This window comes from Gymnogyps californianus, chromosome 15 (assembly GCF_018139145.2).
Source record: "Gymnogyps californianus isolate 813 chromosome 15, ASM1813914v2, whole genome shotgun sequence".
Taxonomy (NCBI): domain Eukaryota; kingdom Metazoa; phylum Chordata; class Aves; order Accipitriformes; family Cathartidae; genus Gymnogyps; species Gymnogyps californianus.
The window spans coordinates 4,614,230-4,632,843 of record NC_059485.1 but is presented as its reverse complement, the minus strand read 5'-3'; the positions used below and the strand labels follow the sequence as shown (position 1 = coordinate 4,632,843).

Sequence of the window (18,614 nt, the reverse complement as noted above, 5' to 3'; positions counted from 1 at the left end):
CCTGTTCAGCAAGACATTTGTGCGAGCGCTCCCTCCGCGATCAGATGTGCGCACGTACCTCGCTGCCTCAGGTCGTACACAAGCGAGTTTCTTGGGCCTCTTTCTACAGAGGGTGGGGGTAGAGGTGGTGGCTTTTCAAGTCTGCCTGAATGCAAATAAATATCTGAGAAGACTCTTAATACAGTCACAGGTGTCTCCGCAGAGGAAACTTGCATCTGACCTATGGGTAATAGTAAAAAGGGAGGAATGAACTGAAGAGCCACCAACTCGGTGAGTAGGTTAGCGTAGAGCCCTGAGAAGCCGATCAGCAGAGCACTCTCTCTGTTACATCCCATGCTGTGCTTTCTTGGCTCTAGTAATGGCATTAGCACCAAAGCAACATGCAGTAAGACGGTAGAATTTCTTTCCTCGTAGGTCCCTGAGCTATTCAGTATACCACTTGTGTGCGCAGATGCTCCGCTGCTGTTTGCAGAGCAACAGGAGTCTTTGTCCAAAGCACTGGTGGGGATTAATCACTGCAGAGGTTTGGAAAGCTTTATTCTGTGCTCCAGCTGTCCTGGCTAACAGTTGCCTTGATTTAACCTGTTAACATCTGAGAGCAGGGCAGAGTGTCCTCTCCACATGTGTAGAGCAGGCCTTTCTTTTTCTGGAATCTCTGCTGCACCGTGAAAGGCTTGCACTGAAGAAAGCATGGCTCTGACGGTAAATAAATCAGTTTCCAGTTGCACAACCAAAGGAATTCGGGAAATTCCTATTTTTCTAGCCATGACATGCCTTCATTTTAACACTCTTCAAATTGGCAAATCTCATCTTACACTGCCTTGAAAATAACGGACAAGAAGTTTTTATTCTGGCTTGCAAATAGCTGCAGTTGTGCTCGTTACAGATGTCTCAGTGCTGTGGCTTTGACCGTGGGGCTGCAGCGATCTGTATGCCGCCTCCCCCTGCGCTGGCTTTGCGTGTGTCCAACTGGTTTCTCAGGAGTGGGGAGTTGTTCCCGAACCTGTAGCTCTGGGTTTCTATGGGGCGTTGACTCAACCCTTTGTCTGCTTGGATCTATTTGCTCTTGCATTTGCTTCCTCACCTGGAAAAAACCCTGCATCCTGCAGTGCTCACTTACTCTGATACCTGTGTCGATAAGTGGAAAAATCTGTCTAACATTCCACTTCACCAAGTGTCTGGCTCTCACTGCTAGTCCATCGCTCTTTGTAATTTTATAACTGCCTAAGAAATTAAATCTGTGTTGTGATAAGTATTCTGTGTCTTCTTCCTTTTGTTTGCTGCTTGGAGATGGAGCCGGATAAGATCAGGGAGATGCTACGTGTGTTCTGTACGCTGTGGCCCAAACCAAAACGCCAGCAGTAATAAGCCCTCAGTCCTAGCTGTGCTTTGTAGCCACTCTCAAAAGACACTGTCAGCTTGGGTTTTGCAGGGACTGGGAAAGGACAAGCTGAGTTTCTCCTGGCACATTTTGCTTGCAAATGTAATTTTCCCTCTCGTTCCTCCTTAAAGCTGCTCTTCTTGGGACTTGCACTCATGCATTTTTCTCCTGCTCCTCAGGTGAGTTTAGATAACTTTATTCTTTCTTTTATGGGTTGCATCTGAAGCAGACCTTTCAAATACGCACCCTGCTCACTGCTGTCATTCCAAGCTTGTTGCTTCTTGCCTTCGAGCCCAGGAGGAAGATCTGGAGCGAGCCCATGCGGATGGGTGAGGAGGCATCTCCTGCTTCTGTATGTATCCTTCCTTTTGCAAAGCCACGACAAACGCTTTGATCGGGGTGGACAGGAGGAGAAAAAGCCTTTCTGCTCTCACTAGCAATGGTGGAGCGTGCAGTGATGAGACTCTCCTTGTTCTCCTGCATGACCGTCTCATAGCGAGGCCTCAGCTGTGAAGCTGCAGACGTCTCCTCTCCTGATCTAGCTCTGGAGGGCAATGCTGTCCTTCAGGCGAAATAGGCTACGTTAGCTCAGATGAGTGTTTCTAAACTGTTCAGTCGGCTGCTGGTGACGTTTCCCGTCTTCTGCCTGGAGCAAACCGAAGATCTGAGAGAAGCTGCTGGTGGATTCAGTAAGTGGCAGCAACTTCCCGCTGTCGTGGTGATGCCAACAACTCCTCTGTCCCGCACGCCCCGGATGGATGTGGTCATCCAGACCTAGCGATGTTTCAGGAGGTCTGACTGCCCCTCTGCTTCTGCCCTAGGAGAGCAAAGCAGAATATTCTCCAGTAAGCGTGGGAGGAAAAATTGTAAATAATGGATCAAACCCAGCCCTGAACTGGGCAGCCGGAGTTGCGTTCAGATTGGCAGTCTCGCGTCTTGTCTGCTGTTACTGAGCCTGGCCCATTAAGCGTGAATTCCCAGGGAAGGGACTGAGAAATCTCATCTCCAATTATTTATCTTATTACAAGGGTAGACATGGACTCGTGCCTGTGTTCCTTCCCGGCACGCTTTCTCTTGGTAGTGAGGAGGCTTTTGGGTTTAGCTGCGCTGCAGTGGTCTGCCAAGTGACCGGGCACCGAGACCCTTTGCTACGCAGGACTGCAGTCCAAGATGAAATAACTGAACGGGAGCACAATTCTGGTGTAAAGAGCCCAACTTCACGGGCTGTGGCCGTGCCGAGCATGCTGCTGGGAGCAGAGGAAGGAGCAGAGGTACCGGCAGCTCCAGATCAGGGCTGATATTTTTTATCTGTGGAGGGCAGTCGGAGCGATGTCCCAGCGGAAGCCTGGGCCTTCTGATTGTGAAGGCGAGGGTGCTGGGAGCCGGGGGGGGCCGGGGGGAGCCGCGCTCTGCCGTCGCGCAGCCGCTAGATGGTGGTGCGGGGCCCCCCGCTCCTTCCCCGGCAGCGTCCCGGCCTCCTTCCCCTGGCACATCCATGTTCTTTCCTCCCTTCCCTGGGAGCAGCCCAGCCTTCTGCCTCCGGAGCATCCCTGCTCCTTCCCTGCATCCCTGCTCCTTCCCTTGTTTCCTCTCAGAGCAGCCCAACCTTCTGCCTCCGGAGCATCCCTGTTCCTTCCCTTGTTTCTTCTCAGAGCAGCCCAACCTTCTGCCTCCGGAGCATCCCTGCTCCTTCCCTGCATCCCTGCTCCTTCCCTTGTTTCCTCTCGGAGCAGCCCAGCCTTCTGCCTCTGGAGCATCCGTGCTCCTTCCCTTGTTTCCTCTCGGAGCAGCCCAGCCTTCTGCCTCCGGAGCATCCCTGCTCCTTCCCTTGTTTCCTCTCGGAGCAGCCCAGCCTTCTGCCTCCGGAGCATCCCTGCTCCTTCCCTTGTTTCCTCTCGGAGCATCCCTCTGCCCGCTTCTGCAGCAGAGCTCTGCAGTGCTTTCAGTGTGTGCTCAGGGCACCTTCTCTGCACTCTCATGACTCAGAGCAGAACAAGATAAGGGGGGGGGGGGAAGTCTGTGTCTGCGCTCACCCATTGAGCCTAAGCTGCTCGGGAAGGCAGAGGGCTCTTGGATGCTGTGTGTGCCACAAGCCTCCAGCATGGGAAAGCTGCTGGGAGGCTGGAGAAGGAGCTTAGCTGCAGCCGTGCCAGGCTGGGGGGACCGTGGTGGGGCCAGGCCGTAGCAGAGCGGTGATGGTTTTAGCTGTGTCTTTAAGCCAGTGACTGTACCGCTACTCTGCCATGTTTTCCTGAGCAAATTGTATTGCAGCTTTTGAAACTGGGCCCAAAAATTGAGTCCTGGCAGGAGGGGGCAAAGCTCTGGGCTTCACCTAGCCCCACAACCTCTGCTGTTGACTGAAGTCTGGAGTAGGTCTGGTTTGTAGGGAGATACAAACCCTACGCTGTGACCCCTCCCTATGTACCACTGGGGTACAGGGGTCTCTGCTCCAGGTGCCCCCTGAGGCCCCCCCGGCCCTTCAGCACCCCGTGCTTGCTCTGTATGGGCAACAAGCACGGCAAAATCGCAGAGAGCATCTCTTCTCTCTTCACCCGAAAACAATTTTGAAAATGAAAGCAGGGAGGCAGAGCCACCAGACGTTATCTCGCTCCCTTTTAACGTTTCATATAGGAAACAGCCTTTCATCTCTCCCAGGGCGAAAGGCAATTTGCATTTCAAGAGGTCAGGATGTAGCTATTTCTTTTTACCATCTGAAATTAGTTATTAAAAGTCTATTTGGAAACAAAACAACGCATGCACGGAAGGATGGCCTCTGCAGGCTCAAATTAACTGCTCCTGTCATCCCTGATTTCCCTGGCTGCTGCTGGAGGAATCTGAATCAAGGAGGTACGGGCACCGCCGGAGATGCAAACGATGCAAAACCACAAGCTCTTCATGTACGGCTGGAGCTGCTCCAGCCATGGGAGACCCGCCAGGCTAAGGGGGATCAGGGGTCTCCCCTGGGAATCAGGGGGCTTTGCACCCCGCTGCCGTGCACAAGCTTGGCTCTAGAAAGGGCGCTGCGGCGAGGGTAACTCAATAACCATCTCCCTGCAAACCCTGCCTCCCTGCTTGCTGCCAGCTCCCGCGCTCGCCCAGGAGTGGGACCTCAGCCTGGGCCCGGCAATCCAATTCTGCCTAATAAAAAGCCTCTGGCAGCCCCGAGCTTGGCCGGGGTTTGCTGGGCGCTGCTCGCTTTGTTTTCTCAGCTGCCGCCTCTGCCCTCCCTGAGCTCACCGCTGCCGCTTATTTATATTGGAGTTTGCATTAGCAGATGCACTCTGGGATATTCAATTACCTATAAAGAGCTGTAGCAACGCAAGCCTTTGCTGGAGCGATCGAGGGGGTTGGGGTTTTTTTTTCCTCGGTTTTGGGTGTTGGTTTTTTTGTTGGTTTTTTTTTTAACTTGCTTTTAAAAGAGATGTGGGGATGGGTAAAGTGGTGGCATTGAATAAAAAGAAATAAAAAGTGGAGTAAAGAGGGGGAGAAATAAATAAATAATTCTGTTTATGAAATGAAACAGCCGGGTAGAAAAATGATCTCCGGGAAGAAAGCAGCTCCCAGGGCTATTTTTAGCTCTTTTGTTTCTTTTTCTCTCCCCCCCGGCCCCCGCTCCGTGCCGGCTGTGGGTTTGGTGCGTGTCAGTCCCGCTGTTCTCCCTCACCTCTTGAGTGCCAGGTGATGCCTTTTTTTTATCTTTTTTTTTTTTTTTAATTTTTATTTTTTTTCATCTTATTTATAGTGTGGAGGGAAGGGGAAGGGCAGCAGCAGGCGGGAGAGGCTGTGCAGGCATCGCCCTCAGCCCTGGCTGGGAAAAGTGGGGGGCAAGCTGGCAGGGGGGCAGCAGGGGCCATGCCTCTCCTGCAGGACCTGTGTCAGCGGCGGGGTTACCCCAGAGCCAGACATGGGCCCCCCTTTTGCTCCTCAGCAGCTTCAGGGGCTGCTGTAACCCCCGCAAAGTCCCCTTTGCCTGGATCCTGGGTGGTTGCAGTTGCTGTGCTCCCCGCGGCTCCAGGGCAGAGTCACGTTTGGTGCGTTTTCATCCTTTGTGAGCCCCACGCTGTTGCAGCAACCAGGGCTGGAGGAGCCCCGGAGATCCATCAGGTCTTTCTCCTCCCCCTGGGCACCATCACTGCTCAGCCCATCCCAGCAAAGCTTTCCTCTGCTGCCCTCAAAGGCACTCGGCGCTGCAGCCTTCCCCTTCCCCAGGCATCCCTCCCAGTGCCCGTATCCTCCCTCGGCCCCAGATCTCCCATCACATCCCTCCTGGATGGTGCTGCTGCCCCAGGACCCCTCTCCCCGCATCTCCTCTGCCACCAGCTTCCCCCCCCGCCCAGCGAACATCCGCGTGGGCTCCCATCTTTGTGCCTTTATGGAAGAAATACATAATTCTTTTATTATTCAATTAGGAATTTAACACACAATCAGGTGATCGCTTTAAGAGGATTTCCTATAAGGCAGGATTTGAATAACCGGGCTACGAGTAATATATTCCCTTAACTGGTTTATTCCTTTATCAGATTTTTTTTTTCCCCCTAAGCACTTTAATGCATTTACTTTCCCATTGTCGACACTTTTCTCCGCGCTCTTCCTCCCTCCCCAAGCTTATGCAAATCCCCCGTAAGGCGTTTAACGCGCCGTGTGTGTCAATAGTGCTGAAATCTTCGCAACGGCATTAGGCTTCATGCATGCCCCGGCTGATTAAGAGGGGCAGTGGGGCCAGCCTGGCTGCCCAAGCCCCCTTTCAGCCCTCGCCGTGGGGCCGGGGAAGGGGCCCCCGGGCTGGGAGCTGCATTTTTCTAGAGAAAAGGCTGGAGCTGAAAGTAGCTCTTTTCTTTTGCAGGACGAAACGTGAATAGGGAGCGCGGGGCTGACCTGTCTGCCGCTGTTTGCTGCCCTGTCGCTCAGCTTTCGGGGTGCTGGAGGGGGTGCGTGGAAGTGTTAAAGTGGTGGGGGGGAAATGTCTGTGGGTGGGATGTGAGTGGAGGAGGAAGAGGAGGGTGGCAAAATAACTCACGAGCCAATATCAGCATCAATTTTCTTGCACGTCACCTGCCCGCGCGGCAGCGGGTGCGCAGGGTGCATCGCCCCTGGGTGCCCACCCGCCCCCCGGAGCCCTGTGGGAATGGCTTTGCGCATCGCTGGCAGGAAAAGCAGATTTTTTTCCAACTAATTGTGCCACCGAGGGCTTAGGTCAGCTCAGCTGGTGGCTCTGCCCATTGCCATGGCGCTGGGCGATGCTGCCCGGCCTCCCTCGTGCCGCTGGGTTCCTTTCCGAGGAGGTAGTGCCTTGCCGGCAGACCCGGCTTGCCGTCCTCTGGGCCTTGTTTTAGAGGAGTGGGGTTTGACAGCCTTCATGGCCACGGGGGTCTAACGTACCCGGTGGGTGGGGGAGAAGCCTGGAGCACTGGCTCTGGGGGATGCATTTGCCCCGCTCACCTTGGTGGAGCGTTCACTCTGAAACCTACAGACAAGCGCTTGGACACTGGAAAAAGGGAAGCATGGGGAGGAGGGCAGCATGTGGTAGCACGATGGGACTAGCTAAAGGGGCTGTATTGCCTGTAACTTGCAGTTTCCCCATCACCAGAGGGGCTCAGGCTTTGTGGCTACTGGCGAGGCCCTTTGTGAGCCCGGCATGGGGGAAAAAGCTCCATCCAAGGGTGACTGTCACCATTTTCTCCTTCCAGAGAAAAATCTCTTCTCAACCTGAGTCTTTAAATAGCCCGGTGAGTGGGAGCGAGCTGAACCGGCCCTTCCTGGCCGTTGTTTCCTCTGCGCCTGCCGCTGATTGTCTCCTTTTTTATCCCGTCCTGCCGCTCTGCCTGTGCGTGCAGCAATTATGCAAAGTTGCAATCAAGGAGCTGAATTAGGAGCTCATCTTGGATTAATTAGTGTGGATGCAAATCTCTTCCAAGAAAGAAGGGGGGGGGGGGGGGGGGGGAATGCAAAGGCTGTGCGTATCCTCTCTGGGTTTCTCCAGCTCTCCCAGGCTGGTTTAGCTGATTTGGGGGCAGGAGGGATGCACAGCGTAACCCCTTGCAGGAGAATCGGGGCATCTGCGTGGAAGAAGTTGGTCCTTGGCCTTGGGACGAGGGCTGGATGCCCCAAAGCTGATGCTCAGCTCAGCCCCTGCATCTCCCTAGAGCATTTAAACCCAGTGCTTTGGGTTTAGCGCGCCTCCTCCTCCCACCCCAGTCCTGTTGCAAAGCTCGGGGAAAACCCAGTTAATCCCCGCGGCCTCCAGTGCCGAGCTCCCGCCAGCACCGGGGATTTCTGTTCGCCTGCAATCGGATTGCAACAAACCCCTCCACTTGCATTGAACAAATTCCCTGGCTACTCCCCACTTCTCGCAGGCCCCGATAATCCCCCAAGTGTGACTCCGGCCAAGAGACAACATCCCTGATTAATCTCCGCCGTCTCCGTGCAAAGCCGGTGCTGCCGAGGATGCTCCCGGTGCCGGCACAGCACGCTCGGCTGGCGTTGGGAGCAGACTCCAGGGAAGGATGCAAAGGCTGCGATGCTATTTAAAGGAGCTTTTCCAAGAGGGGCTTGCAGGCTTGGGAACAGCCTCCCCTTCCCATGAAGCGGAAGGGATACATGCACAGCATTCCCGGGAGCACTGAGCATGGGGGTGCGGAAGGGGGGGGCTCAGATGTTTCATCCCGTTGCCTGGTCCCCCCCCCAGCTCAGCAATCACAGGAACGGTGTCACCCACCCCGGCTGGTGCAGAGGGGACACGGCATTGGGCACGGAACACCCGAGGCACCCTGGCAGGGTGAACACGGCTTGGTTAAGGAGTCGGGTTTTGCCACTCCTTGACCAAGGGACGGCTCGTGGCTGTGCCCACAGGGATGGGGACAGCAGGGACAGCCGCTTCCCGCACTCCCCAAGGGTTTAAAGCCATGGCCTGAGGTTTTTGGCAGTGCAGTGGGATGCAGACACCTGAAAGGTCTCTCCTTCGTCTCACCTCCGCAACAGCAATGATTAATAAAACCTGACTCCACTGGAAGAGCAAGAAAAAACTGCAATACAGGGGATTTCTGGAGACTGTCCTAATCCGACATCTTCGAGCCAAATGAATCAGCAGCATCTTATTCCACCCAGCGGGATTAATCAGTGTTCGACCAGGCTCCAGGAAAGCGAGGTGAGGCTCTGAACAGCACGGAGCCGTGGCGAGGTGGCCGCAGGGTGTTAGCTGGTTCACAGAGCCGAGCAAATCCCTCCTCGTAATCCGGCAAACACCACCGGGATGCACCCACTCGTGCCGGGAGCCGTGGTACAGCAGGGAGAGGCAGGAAAAGGGGAGAAGGCAAAAATACCTCTAACAAGCTGTGGTGTGGGTGAGGGATGCTCTGTGGCCCTTGTTGTTGGATGTGGGGGTGCAGGGGGAGACTCCAGGATGGGGCTGTGTGCGTGGGATGTCCCTCCTGCCACGGGGAACCAGGGCGTCTGGGCCAGCTTCGCCCCATTGCACTCGGAGCATCGTGCCTGGCAGGTTTTTCTGGCTGTTAAAGTGGGTCAAGCAGAAACCCAAGGAGAATCCAAGCTCACCGACCTTGAGCCAGCTACATCAAAGCTGAATTATTCAGGGCCAGCTTAAAAAATTGAAGAGCCCAGCAAAACTCAGGGATAGCCCAGCTCACAGCACCGCCACCCATGTCCCTGTCGGGCAGAGGCGGCTCAGCCTGCCCGTGCTTGGGGGGCACCTTGGGCACTTTGGGAGGGTGGACAGTGTCGTTTGGGTCTAACCCTGCCCTTGGGGATGGGGAAAGCAGAGACAAAGCACTCGGAGAAGTTCACCCTGATGGATTCATCTCCCTGTGATGCCTCATAGCCCTCCAAGCCGTAGCAGTTTCTTCAGGTACCCCAGCAGGGCCCGGTTGCACCCGTAACAGAAATAGCAGAAAGGGAACCCCCTTGTCCCCCAAAATGGGGATCAAGAGGTTGTGTGATTTTAGACAGGACGGTAAAAGTCAGGGGCTTGTTATTTGCCATGAGGTGTTCTGTCGCAGCATCTCCCCGCTGCTCAGAGAGTACCAAGCACATTTGGGAGCTGAGATGCTCCCCTGAGCTCGGTCACTTTTCAAGGACCCCCCCAGGCTCCGTACCTGGGGCTTCGGGATGGGGGAGAACCGGCTCATGGGGAGAATCCCTGCGGAAGGCGGTGAGTAATGCTGTCTGGCGAGTGCCGAGGCAGCAGGGCCTCGCCGGCGAGCTGTGAAAAGGCGAGCGCACATATGCTTCAGCTCGTCCTGCTCTTTTTGTAGAGCACTCGCACCGTCTGGGTGCCAACCAGCGGCAGGCGCGGACAGGGGACTCCCACCACAGTCACCCCCTTTTCTTAAATTTCCAGGGTACCTGGCAGGGGGTGACGGGGTCTGGTATAAGGCAAGGGGACATACCCCAAGAGGAGCGAGGTGGTATTTGAGATTTTACAATGACACTATCAAATTAGAGCTGAACAAACCCAGCCAAAACAAGCAGCCCGAAAAATCCCCTCTTGCACTAGTGCACTGAGCTGTGCAGGTGCTCAGCCAAGGGGGCAGTGGGGAAAGCTGAGCCCCTGGCTCCGGGCAGAGCTTGGCGCAGCAGTCTGGTTTGCTCTGAGCCAAGCTCCGGCTATTTCAGTCAAGGAGAAAAGATGGAAATTTCCACCTGGCCTGTTTTCCTCCCTGCGATGAATTTGCGGGAGACCCTTTGCTCAGCCCTGCTCCCGGCAGAAAGGCGGCTGAGGAGGCGCAGCCGGTTTTGTCTCTAATTTCCTCTGGCGTGAGCGACAGCAGCGCATCCCGCCGGCCCTGCGCACTGATTTATACGACGCAGCATTTATTGACTGCGAGAAGATTGTACTTCACCGCCCGGCGCGTTGCAGCCATGGCGTGCGAGCAGGGATGGTACCTCTCCTCCTTCCCGCTGCCGCCATCCTCCCACGCTCCGGGTGGGAAGAGCCCAGGAAGAGCTGGTCCCCCAGGGCTCTCACCCAGCTTGGTGGGAGGGGGCACCCGCTGTGTCCCCCCGCCGTGCCTTGCTGCTCCTGCGAGAAAACCCGATAGCATCAAATCCCCATGATGTTGCCTGCAGCCTTGGCCAGCTCACCCAGCTCAGGAGGGGTGGGGACACCTGCAGTGTCCCTGCCTGGAGCACCCTCCTCGGGGACACGCGTCCTCTCCCTGGACAGATGTCCCCACCGCCCCACGCTGCTGGTCCTCTTCCTTCTCTGCTTCCACCCCCTGGTTATGCTGGGGAGCAGAGACCCCCCACTTGCTTCCCCAAAAAGCTGCGGGATTGCTGCGTTCTGCTAGCCAGAGCTGCAATCCATCCATCCATCCGTCCATCCATCCATCCATCCGTCTGTCCGTCCGTCTGTCCGTCTGTCCATCCAGCCAGCCAGCCAGCAATCTGTCTGCCCATCTATTCATCCATCCATCTTTCTGTCCGTCCATCTATCCATCCTATCTGTACATCCATCCATCCATCCATGGGACAGCTCATGCTGACTCCGTGGGCCTGTCTTGTGCCAAAACCATTTGCAGGGTGGGAAGGACCCTGTCCCTGCAAAGCTCATGTCCTAAATGAAATTACCAGGGCTTTCTTCCTAATTAATCTCTCTTTGCAATTAGCTCCAGGCCTCCGAAATCCCTCTAAAGCGCCTACAGGCAGTGCCTATAGGCAGTACCTATAGGCGGTACCTGTAGACAGGGATATGAACGCGCCCTGTTCATTGGAAAAACCTTTCCTGCGGCCCCCGGGGCTAACCCAGCCCTCGCCCGGCGGCCCGGAGCTGGCGGAGGGGGGGGTCTCGGGGCGCCCCGGCTCCCGGTGCGCGCCCCCGGGGGGGGGGGGACGGGACCGGGGGGAGCGGAGGAGGAGTAAAGGGGAGGCGGGAGGATGCGGGGGGGGGGGAGGCGGGAGGCAGGGCCGGGGCCGCCTCTGCTCCTCGCTCGCAGCCGCCGCACTCGCTGCCGGCCTCCCCCCGCTCCGCGCCCCCCCCCCCCCCCCCGGAGGAGGCTCCGGCATGGCGGGGCCGGGGGCCGGCGGCCGCCGGTGCTGAGCGGGGCGGGCGCAGCGCCGATGCCGCAGAGCCGCCGCGGCGGAGGGAGGTAAGAGCCGCCGCCGACCTGTTGGGCACGGCCGGGACCGGCTGCGGGCGGGGGGGGGCGAGGTGCGGGGAGACGCCTCCCCCCGAACCCCCCTGCCCTCCCCGGCTCCCGAGCATCCTCCTCCCGGGCGCGGCCGGGGACGGGATTCCTCCCCGCTCCCTCCAGCGAGGAGCTTCTCCTTCAGCCCGAGGACGGGGGTTATTTGAATTCCCCCTGTTTATTGCAACTTCGCTGCTTGCAAGATGTCGGGGGACCCTTTTGCCAGAGCAAAAATCGTTTCTCTGCCTTGACGGGGGGGGGGGGTCTGCGGTGCCCGGGGGTCACCCGGCACTGGGGTGCAGTGGGGCACTGGTCCCCAGCTCTGCCCGGCCCTGCGGGTGCCCTGTCCCCGGGTGAGACCTCCCACCCCTGGCCGTGATGGAGGACCCCCTCCCCTCCCACCTTGGGTCCAGAAGGGCAGCAGGGCCCAAGTCCCCTCCCGTGTAGACGGGTGTAAATCCAAAGGGAGGGTAAAATCTGATTTACCGTGGTGCAGGGATGCTCGGAGCAAGCGAGGCAGACGGGTGCTGGAAGGCTGGTCCAGCACCGTGGCTGTGCAGTGCATCCGCTCTGCTCCCGGCCCCAAGAAGTTTGGGCCACAGTAGGTACGGGGCGTTTCCATCGGCGCGTTCTCCAAACTGGGATCTCTGCTATGGAAAAACCCTGCAACAGGCTTTCCCAGCATCCCAGGAGGTGCTTCCCATTGGGATTTATTGCCTGGGGTAGCATCAGGTGCAGGAGGGTGCTTGGTGGAGGGGATCACAGCCACCTCCTCCACGAGCAATGGGACGGAGCAGTGTCCCCAGCCAAAACGCGCCCCACTGGGTTGTCCTGCCCACAGTGCTCCGGGATGGGGGGGTCTTGGGGCCCACCCTGGCGTGGTGCAGGGTGGGGACCCCAGCCTGGCCCCATCCAGGCCTGCGCACAGCCTCGGGGCCGTGGCAGCGCTGCTCTGTGCCACCAGTCCCTGCAGCGAGCCGATGCATTTTAGGCTCCAGGATTGCTCTCGCAGGGTCTGTGGGCACCGCGTTTGCCACCCACCCCAGGGCCCCCCAGCATCCGACCCATCCCTGGCAGCCGGGGAGATGCTAGAAAACCTCTCTGCTCCTGCAAACGCCGCGTCTGGCAGGGAGACCAGAGAAATCACTGTCATTGATTTTTTTCCTCCCTTGCCTGCCTCAACCTGCTGCCTTGGAGAAGATTTATTTTTTTTTTCCAACCCCCCCCCAGCCGGCTGGGTGGTCTGCGGGCGGCGGGCGCGGAGGCAGGCTGGCATCTAGCGACTGGCGCCGGTAATACAGAGCGGCCCCCCCCAGCTGCCCCGGGCTGCTCCCCAAGGGCATGGGCTGGGATGGCCCCAGAGGGATGAACCCTGTTTTTTGGGTGGCTCTGGTAGGGTCGCTGGAGAATGCCAGGTGTTTTGGGAGCTCATTTTGGGATGCATTTGGTGCGGACCCTCTCGGGCATGCTGCTGGGGTCTCTCCGGCAGCGCTCTGAGCATTTCCCTGCTGTGCCACGGTCCCTCGGAGAAGCAGATCCAAAATGCTCGCCTTAAAAGCTGGGTTGCATCCCATCCTCTGCCTGAAAAGGCTGCCAGGAGTGTGTCTGCCCAGGCCGGTGGTGCTGCTCCAGCCCCGGGCAGCAGAGATGCTGAAAAAAGGCATAAACCAGAGTAAGTGTGTGCTGCCTGCGGAGAGCAAGGGCTTCCCGAGGCAGCCACGATCTTCCCCAGCAGCCACCCTCCGTGCGTGGTTTTCACCCATTAATTTCTCTAATTGCTTTTGGAAATCGCAGCGGCGTTTGGCATCCCAGCGAGGTGCTGAGCAGGGCTGGGGTGAGCGCTGTGCCACGGGGGTGGCTCATGCGGATCCCTCTCGATCACTGCTCACCACCCCAAATCTAAACTCCTGCCCAGTGGCTCAAGGGACCCTGCTCTCCTCAGGGAAAGCATCTTTCCAGGTGGAAAAAACATAGAGGCTGCAGCGATACGGGGGAGGGGGGGGGGGGGGTGACGAAGGCTCAGGGCCACCCAGGTGCCATCCGTCCCTTGCATACCCCTGGCATCACCCAGGGGGATGATCCCCAGGGGGGACACAGGAGCCGTGACCCACCTGTGTGCCCCAGGGGTGTCACCACTCTCCCTCCCAGGTTGGCCACGATGGGCTCGGTGGGAGCCGAGCGCTTCAAGGAGCTGAGCCCGGCGGGGACGCCGGAGGGCAACGTGGTGATGAGCTTCAGCTTCGACAGCTACCAGCTGGAGGAGGACGAGCTGCAGCGGGGCAGCCAGGCCAAGGGCGTCCTCACCTTCATGGAGCCAGGTGAGGGCAGGCACGGCCCCAACCCACAGCCAGGAGCAAGGTTCCCTGCTGGTTTCCCACCCATTTAGGGGCTTCCTGGGATGGGTTTAATAGCCACAAATGGCCTGAAATGCCATAAAATTGCCTAACGCCTTTTTTCGGACCTGTTTGTACCCACGTGAGCCACCACAGCATGCCATGGCAGTGGGCTCTGCAAGCTGGCAAGGAGCTGAGGGTTCATGCCCTGGCTCTCCTACCTAGCTCACCCCCAGCCTGCAGCTTCACCCTTCCCCGTGCAGGGCTTGGGGATGCTCCTGGGATTTACCCCAGCCCTGCTCCACATCCCGGGGCAGCCCTGTCCACCTCCACACCCCCCTCAAGCCCTCCTGCACCTTGACTTTGGCTGTTACCTACACTGCCTGGCTCTCAGGTTACTCGACTGCAATTAAAACTCATCAGCCCCCAAAGCCCGGGTGTTTTCCTGCCTCCTGGGTCTCTCGTTGAAATGCCTTTATTTAGGGAAGGAGTTTCTCGGGGCTGGGACCATTTATTTGTGAGATCTGCGGGGCGCTGGGCTGCTCGCTGTGGGTGGGACCCCCCCTCTTTTGCCATAAAGGATGTGGAAGCACCATTCATCGCCCCAAGGCTGGGGTCTGCTGCAGGTCCCATGGGTGCAGCAGTGCCACTGTCATGTCTTCTTCTCTTTCTTTCCCCTTTTGGGGCAGTTTCTGAGGATCCCGAGCCCCAGGATCGATACCATGGGATTTACTTTGCTATGCTGCTGGCCGGGGTGGGATTTCTCCTGCCGTACAACAGCTTTATCACCGATGTGGACTACCTGCACCATAAATACCCAGGTAGGTCTCCAGCAGCTGCAGCACTTCCCAGCCACCCCAAACCTGGGGAGAGCTCGGCCCCGCTTCCAGGGGAGCCGTACCCCTGCCACCCTCCATCACCTGCCTCCCTGCAGGGACCTCCATCGTCTTTGACATGAGCCTCACCTACATCCTGGTGGCCTTGGTGGCCGTCATCCTCAACAACGCGCTGGTGGAGCTGCTGAGCTTGCACACCCGGATCTCCGTGGGTGAGTGGAGGTCCCCGCACCCCTTGGCAGCGCCAGCCCCATGCTGTATCCCCACCAGCCGCCTCCGTCTCCCACCCGCAGGCTACCTCTTCGCCCTGGGGCCCCTGCTCTTCGTCAGCATCTGCGACATCTGGCTGGAGCTCTTCACCCGCAGGCAAGCCTACGCCATCAACCTGGTCGCTGTTGGGGTGGTGGCCTTTGGCTGCACAGGTATGCGGGACAGCGGCTGGCGCTGGGGCAAGCCCCTTCAGATAGGGGTGGGAAAACAGCCCCATCCCCAAGAGCCGTGGTCTCCTGAGGCAACTTCTTGCTCTGATCGCTATAAGCTGACCCTCACGTCCCTGCTCCATCCCCTCCACCTCTGTCCAGGCACCGTGGGACTGGCCAGGGGCACCAGCACCAAACCGTGCATTGGTCCTCAACACCACCGAGCTGGGCCACCACAATGGCTTTGCTATCTATCTATCTGGGCTGCCATGGTGGCTTCCCAAGTCCCTGCACCTGGTGGCCACCCTTGGTGGGAATAGCTGTGGTGGGGCATCCAGGGAGGGCAAAAAGCCCCCCTGCTTTTGGGGCAAGGAGGCTTTGGGCACTGCAGCGGCTGTTTGGGAAGGATGCAACTCCCGGATGGCACAGCACATGGGCTCCCACCGGGGTTTCTTCCCCCTGTCCGGCGTTTCGGCTGCAGCAATAATCCCTCCTTCTCCCCTCGGCGCATCTCTCCTGAAGTGCAGCAATCCAGCTTCTACGGCTACACGGGGCTGCTGCCCAAGCGCTACACACAGGGAGTGATGACGGGCGAGAGTAAGTACCTGCGTCCGCCGCCCGCGTCCACGTCCGACCGCATGGGCTTGCGCGGGGGGACCCTCCTGCGCCTTCTCCTGGGGCCCCAGTGAGTCACACCTGGGGCCCCGCTGTCCCCAGCACAGCCAAGCCAGGTTGCCAGTAGATCAGGGACACCCCAGGCTGCTCCCCAGCAAACTGGGGTGTTTAATGGTTTCTAAATCACTTGCAAGACCCACTGCACTGCCACGCCAAGCTGGGAGTGGGGATGTCTGCCAGGAGCCGGCTTCGTCACCCCAAAATCACCGCTGGTAGCTCCTCCACACCTGGAGGCATCACATTCACGTGGTGGGGGGCTGATGGGGGTTCCTGAGCCACGGGGCTCAGTGGGACCCGGTGCCCATAGCTCTCCCATGCCACCAGGCACTGCCGGGGTCATCATCTCGCTCAGCCGTATCTTCACCAAGCTGCTGCTGTCAGATGAGAAGGAGAACACGGTCATCTTCTTCTTCATCTCCATCGGCATGGAGCTGACATGCTTCGTCCTCCACCTCCTGGTGAAGCGCACCTACTTTGTCCGCTACTACACAGCCTGCTCCTGCAAGGGTCTCCCTGAGACCCGGGGGGCCAGTGACCGCGGGACGGGCTACCGCGTCCACCACGACGTCACTGCTGAGGACGTCCGATTTGTAAGCCAAGGGTGGGTTTCCCCGCTGGCCCCTGGGGTCCCTCTTGCCACCAGAGCTCAGCACTGGCGTCCCCTCTCCCCCCACCCAGGAGAACCGGCAGCGGGGGCAGTCGAGCTCCCCCCGGGGCAGCCCGGGCCCCGAAGCTGAGCTGGCTGGCAGCAGCACCTACATGCGCTTTGATGTCCCTCGGCCCAAAATCAAGAGGAGTTGGCCCAGCTTCAGAGGTGGGTGGTGGGCTTTGCGGGCAAGCCATACCAATGGGGTGGTTTTGCAGCATTTTGTGGAGCAGAATGAGCAATTGGTGGCCCAGGGCTTTGGGGAAGTGTCATGTCTTTCTCAATGTACCCAAAAACATGGGGCAATCTCATCTTTGGAAGCCACCCTTGGGGTGCATGCAAGACTTTCAGGCTCTGCAAGGGGAGGGCTGCAAGTTCTGGCTGAGCTGTGCTGCCTGTCCCTGCCAGACATGCTGCTCCACCGCTACATCGTGTCCCGCCTCATCTGGGCCTACATGCTCTCCATCGCCATGACCTACTTCATCACGCTGTGCCTCTTTCCTGGGCTGGAGTCGGAGATCCACAACTGCACACTGGGGGAATGGCTCCCCATCCTCATCATGGCCATCTTCAACCTCTCCGACTTTGTCGGCAAGGTAGGACAGAGGCCAACACCAACACAGTGGGGGCCTGCCTCCTTTTTGTGTCCTCTTCCAAAGCCACCTGGCTCCACCAAGGGTCATCTCCACCCATGGCTATCTAACCAGCGTGAAGCTGCTCACCAGCATGGGCGAGGTTGGGCTCCTGCAGCAGTTGGTCTTTCCACCATCGCATCTCCTCCTTGCTGCCCCATTTTGGGCACCATGTTGCCCTCCCCAACCTCCTCACCTCTCCCCCCCCCCAGCATGGTCTCTGCCCCTCGCTGCAGATCCTGGCTGCCCTGCCCTACGACTGGAGAGGGACCCACCTCCTCATCTACTCCTGCCTCCGCGTGGTCTTCATCCCCCTCTTCATCATGTGCGTCTACCCGAATGGGAGGCCCACCTTCAGCCACCCTGCCTGGCCCTGCATCTTCTCCCTCCTCATGGGCATCACCAACGGCTACTTCGGCAGCGTCCCCATGATCCTGGCTGCCGGCAAAGTGAGCCCCGAGCAGCGGGAGCTGGCAGGTAGGACCGAGCCCTCCCGGGAATCCCATGCAGGGTGGTCAGAGTGCCCTGACACCCCGTGTCCCTTCCCACAGGGAACACCATGACCGTGTCCTACATGACAGGCTTGACGCTGGGCTCAGCCGTGGCGTATTTTGCCTACAGCCTCACCAGTACGTCCCACAGTACCTGTTTCTACACCGAAACCTCCAACGGCTCCTTTACGTCGGGGTACTGAGCCCTGGGGCAGGGCGATGGGGACAAGATGGGACCTGCTTCCCACCATGGTCCCCACCGCCCCGCTTGGCCCACGTCCTTCCTTGAGGAGGGAGCCCGGAGCCAGAAAGCTACCCCAGAGTGGACAGGGACTGCCATCCTGTTGGCATGGGCCCGTGGCATCCCGAAACGGCCCGTGGCATCCCGAAACGGCCCGTGCTGCCCAGCCAAGCGCTGCGCAGGGCTACTTCTTGGGGTGACACTCCCCCCCACCCCAGGGGACGGTCCCATTGCTCTTGGGGGGCTCCCCATCAGCGATGTGCAGCTCTCTGGTGGAGGCGGGGGGGGGGTCTTCTCCTGTTTGAGCCAAGCCATTGCCAGGACAAGAAAATACTGCCAAATCCCAAAGGGAATAGGACTAGCGCTGGGGAGGAGGGTGATGGAGGGCTGGTGGGGAAGAGGAGGAGCAAGAGAGGAAGGAAACCCTCCTTCAGTCCTCGGTGGCTCTGGGAAGGTGGGTCTCAGCTTTCATTGATGGTGCTGCAGGTTTTCACCAAGAATGGCTTGAAATCACGATCCCTCCCCAAATACACCAATCGCTGTGTAAAAGACCCAACTCACTTCTGCTGGTTGGAAAAAAGTATCTTTTTTTTGGATGTGTCTTGTTTTTGCCACCCCTAACTGCGAGAGAGGCAGGGTCTTGCCTCCCCCACCCCACGCTGCAGGTCTGCCCCAATGGGGCAGAGGGGGGTCTTGTGGGCACAGCACTGCAGATGCCACCCATGGGCCACTGCTGAGCTTCAAAATTTATTGCAAGGGACAGAAATGAAGCCGACACCAGATTAAATGTCTCTGCAACGATGCCTGGTCATTAGCCGTGC

General features: G+C 58.4%; 1 protein-coding gene across 3 annotated transcripts; it reads left to right on the top strand.

Annotated features, from left to right (window-relative positions):
• Window positions 1-13,668: 13,668 nt before the first annotated feature.
• Window positions 13,669-17,802, top strand: SLC29A4 (solute carrier family 29 member 4). 3 transcript variants are annotated; one of them, XM_050906054.1, is made up of 10 exons: window positions 13,669-13,838; window positions 14,543-14,674; window positions 14,788-14,901; window positions 14,983-15,111; window positions 15,631-15,705; window positions 16,108-16,373; window positions 16,462-16,597; window positions 16,838-17,025; window positions 17,298-17,538; window positions 17,613-17,802. In XM_050906054.1, exons 1-10 carry the CDS (start codon window positions 13,679-13,681, stop codon window positions 17,753-17,755), a joined length of 1,584 nt encoding a protein of 527 aa, XP_050762011.1. In that variant the 5' UTR covers window positions 13,669-13,678; the 3' UTR covers window positions 17,756-17,802. The 3 variants fall into 3 exon arrangements, with proteins under 3 accessions (XP_050762011.1, XP_050762010.1, XP_050762009.1); XM_050906053.1 differs by having other exon boundaries at window positions 13,679-13,838; window positions 15,020-15,111; window positions 15,636-15,705; window positions 16,108-16,409; window positions 16,474-16,597; XM_050906052.1 differs by having other exon boundaries at window positions 13,679-13,838; window positions 16,108-16,409; window positions 16,474-16,597.
• Window positions 17,803-18,614: the final 812 nt, after the last annotated feature.

Bases quoted from the DNA above. Each gene is read 5' to 3' on its own strand.
- SLC29A4 (XM_050906052.1), top strand. From the start codon at position 13,679: ATGGGCTCGGTGGGAGCCGAGCGCTTCAAGGAGCTGAGCCCGGCGGGG. The intron at 14,675-14,787 runs GTAGGTCTCCAG...GCCTCCCTGCAG, and splicing joins CCTGCACCATAAATACCCAG to GGACCTCCATCGTCTTTGAC. The intron at 14,902-14,982 runs GTGAGTGGAGGT...TCCCACCCGCAG, and splicing joins GCACACCCGGATCTCCGTGG to GCTACCTCTTCGCCCTGGGG.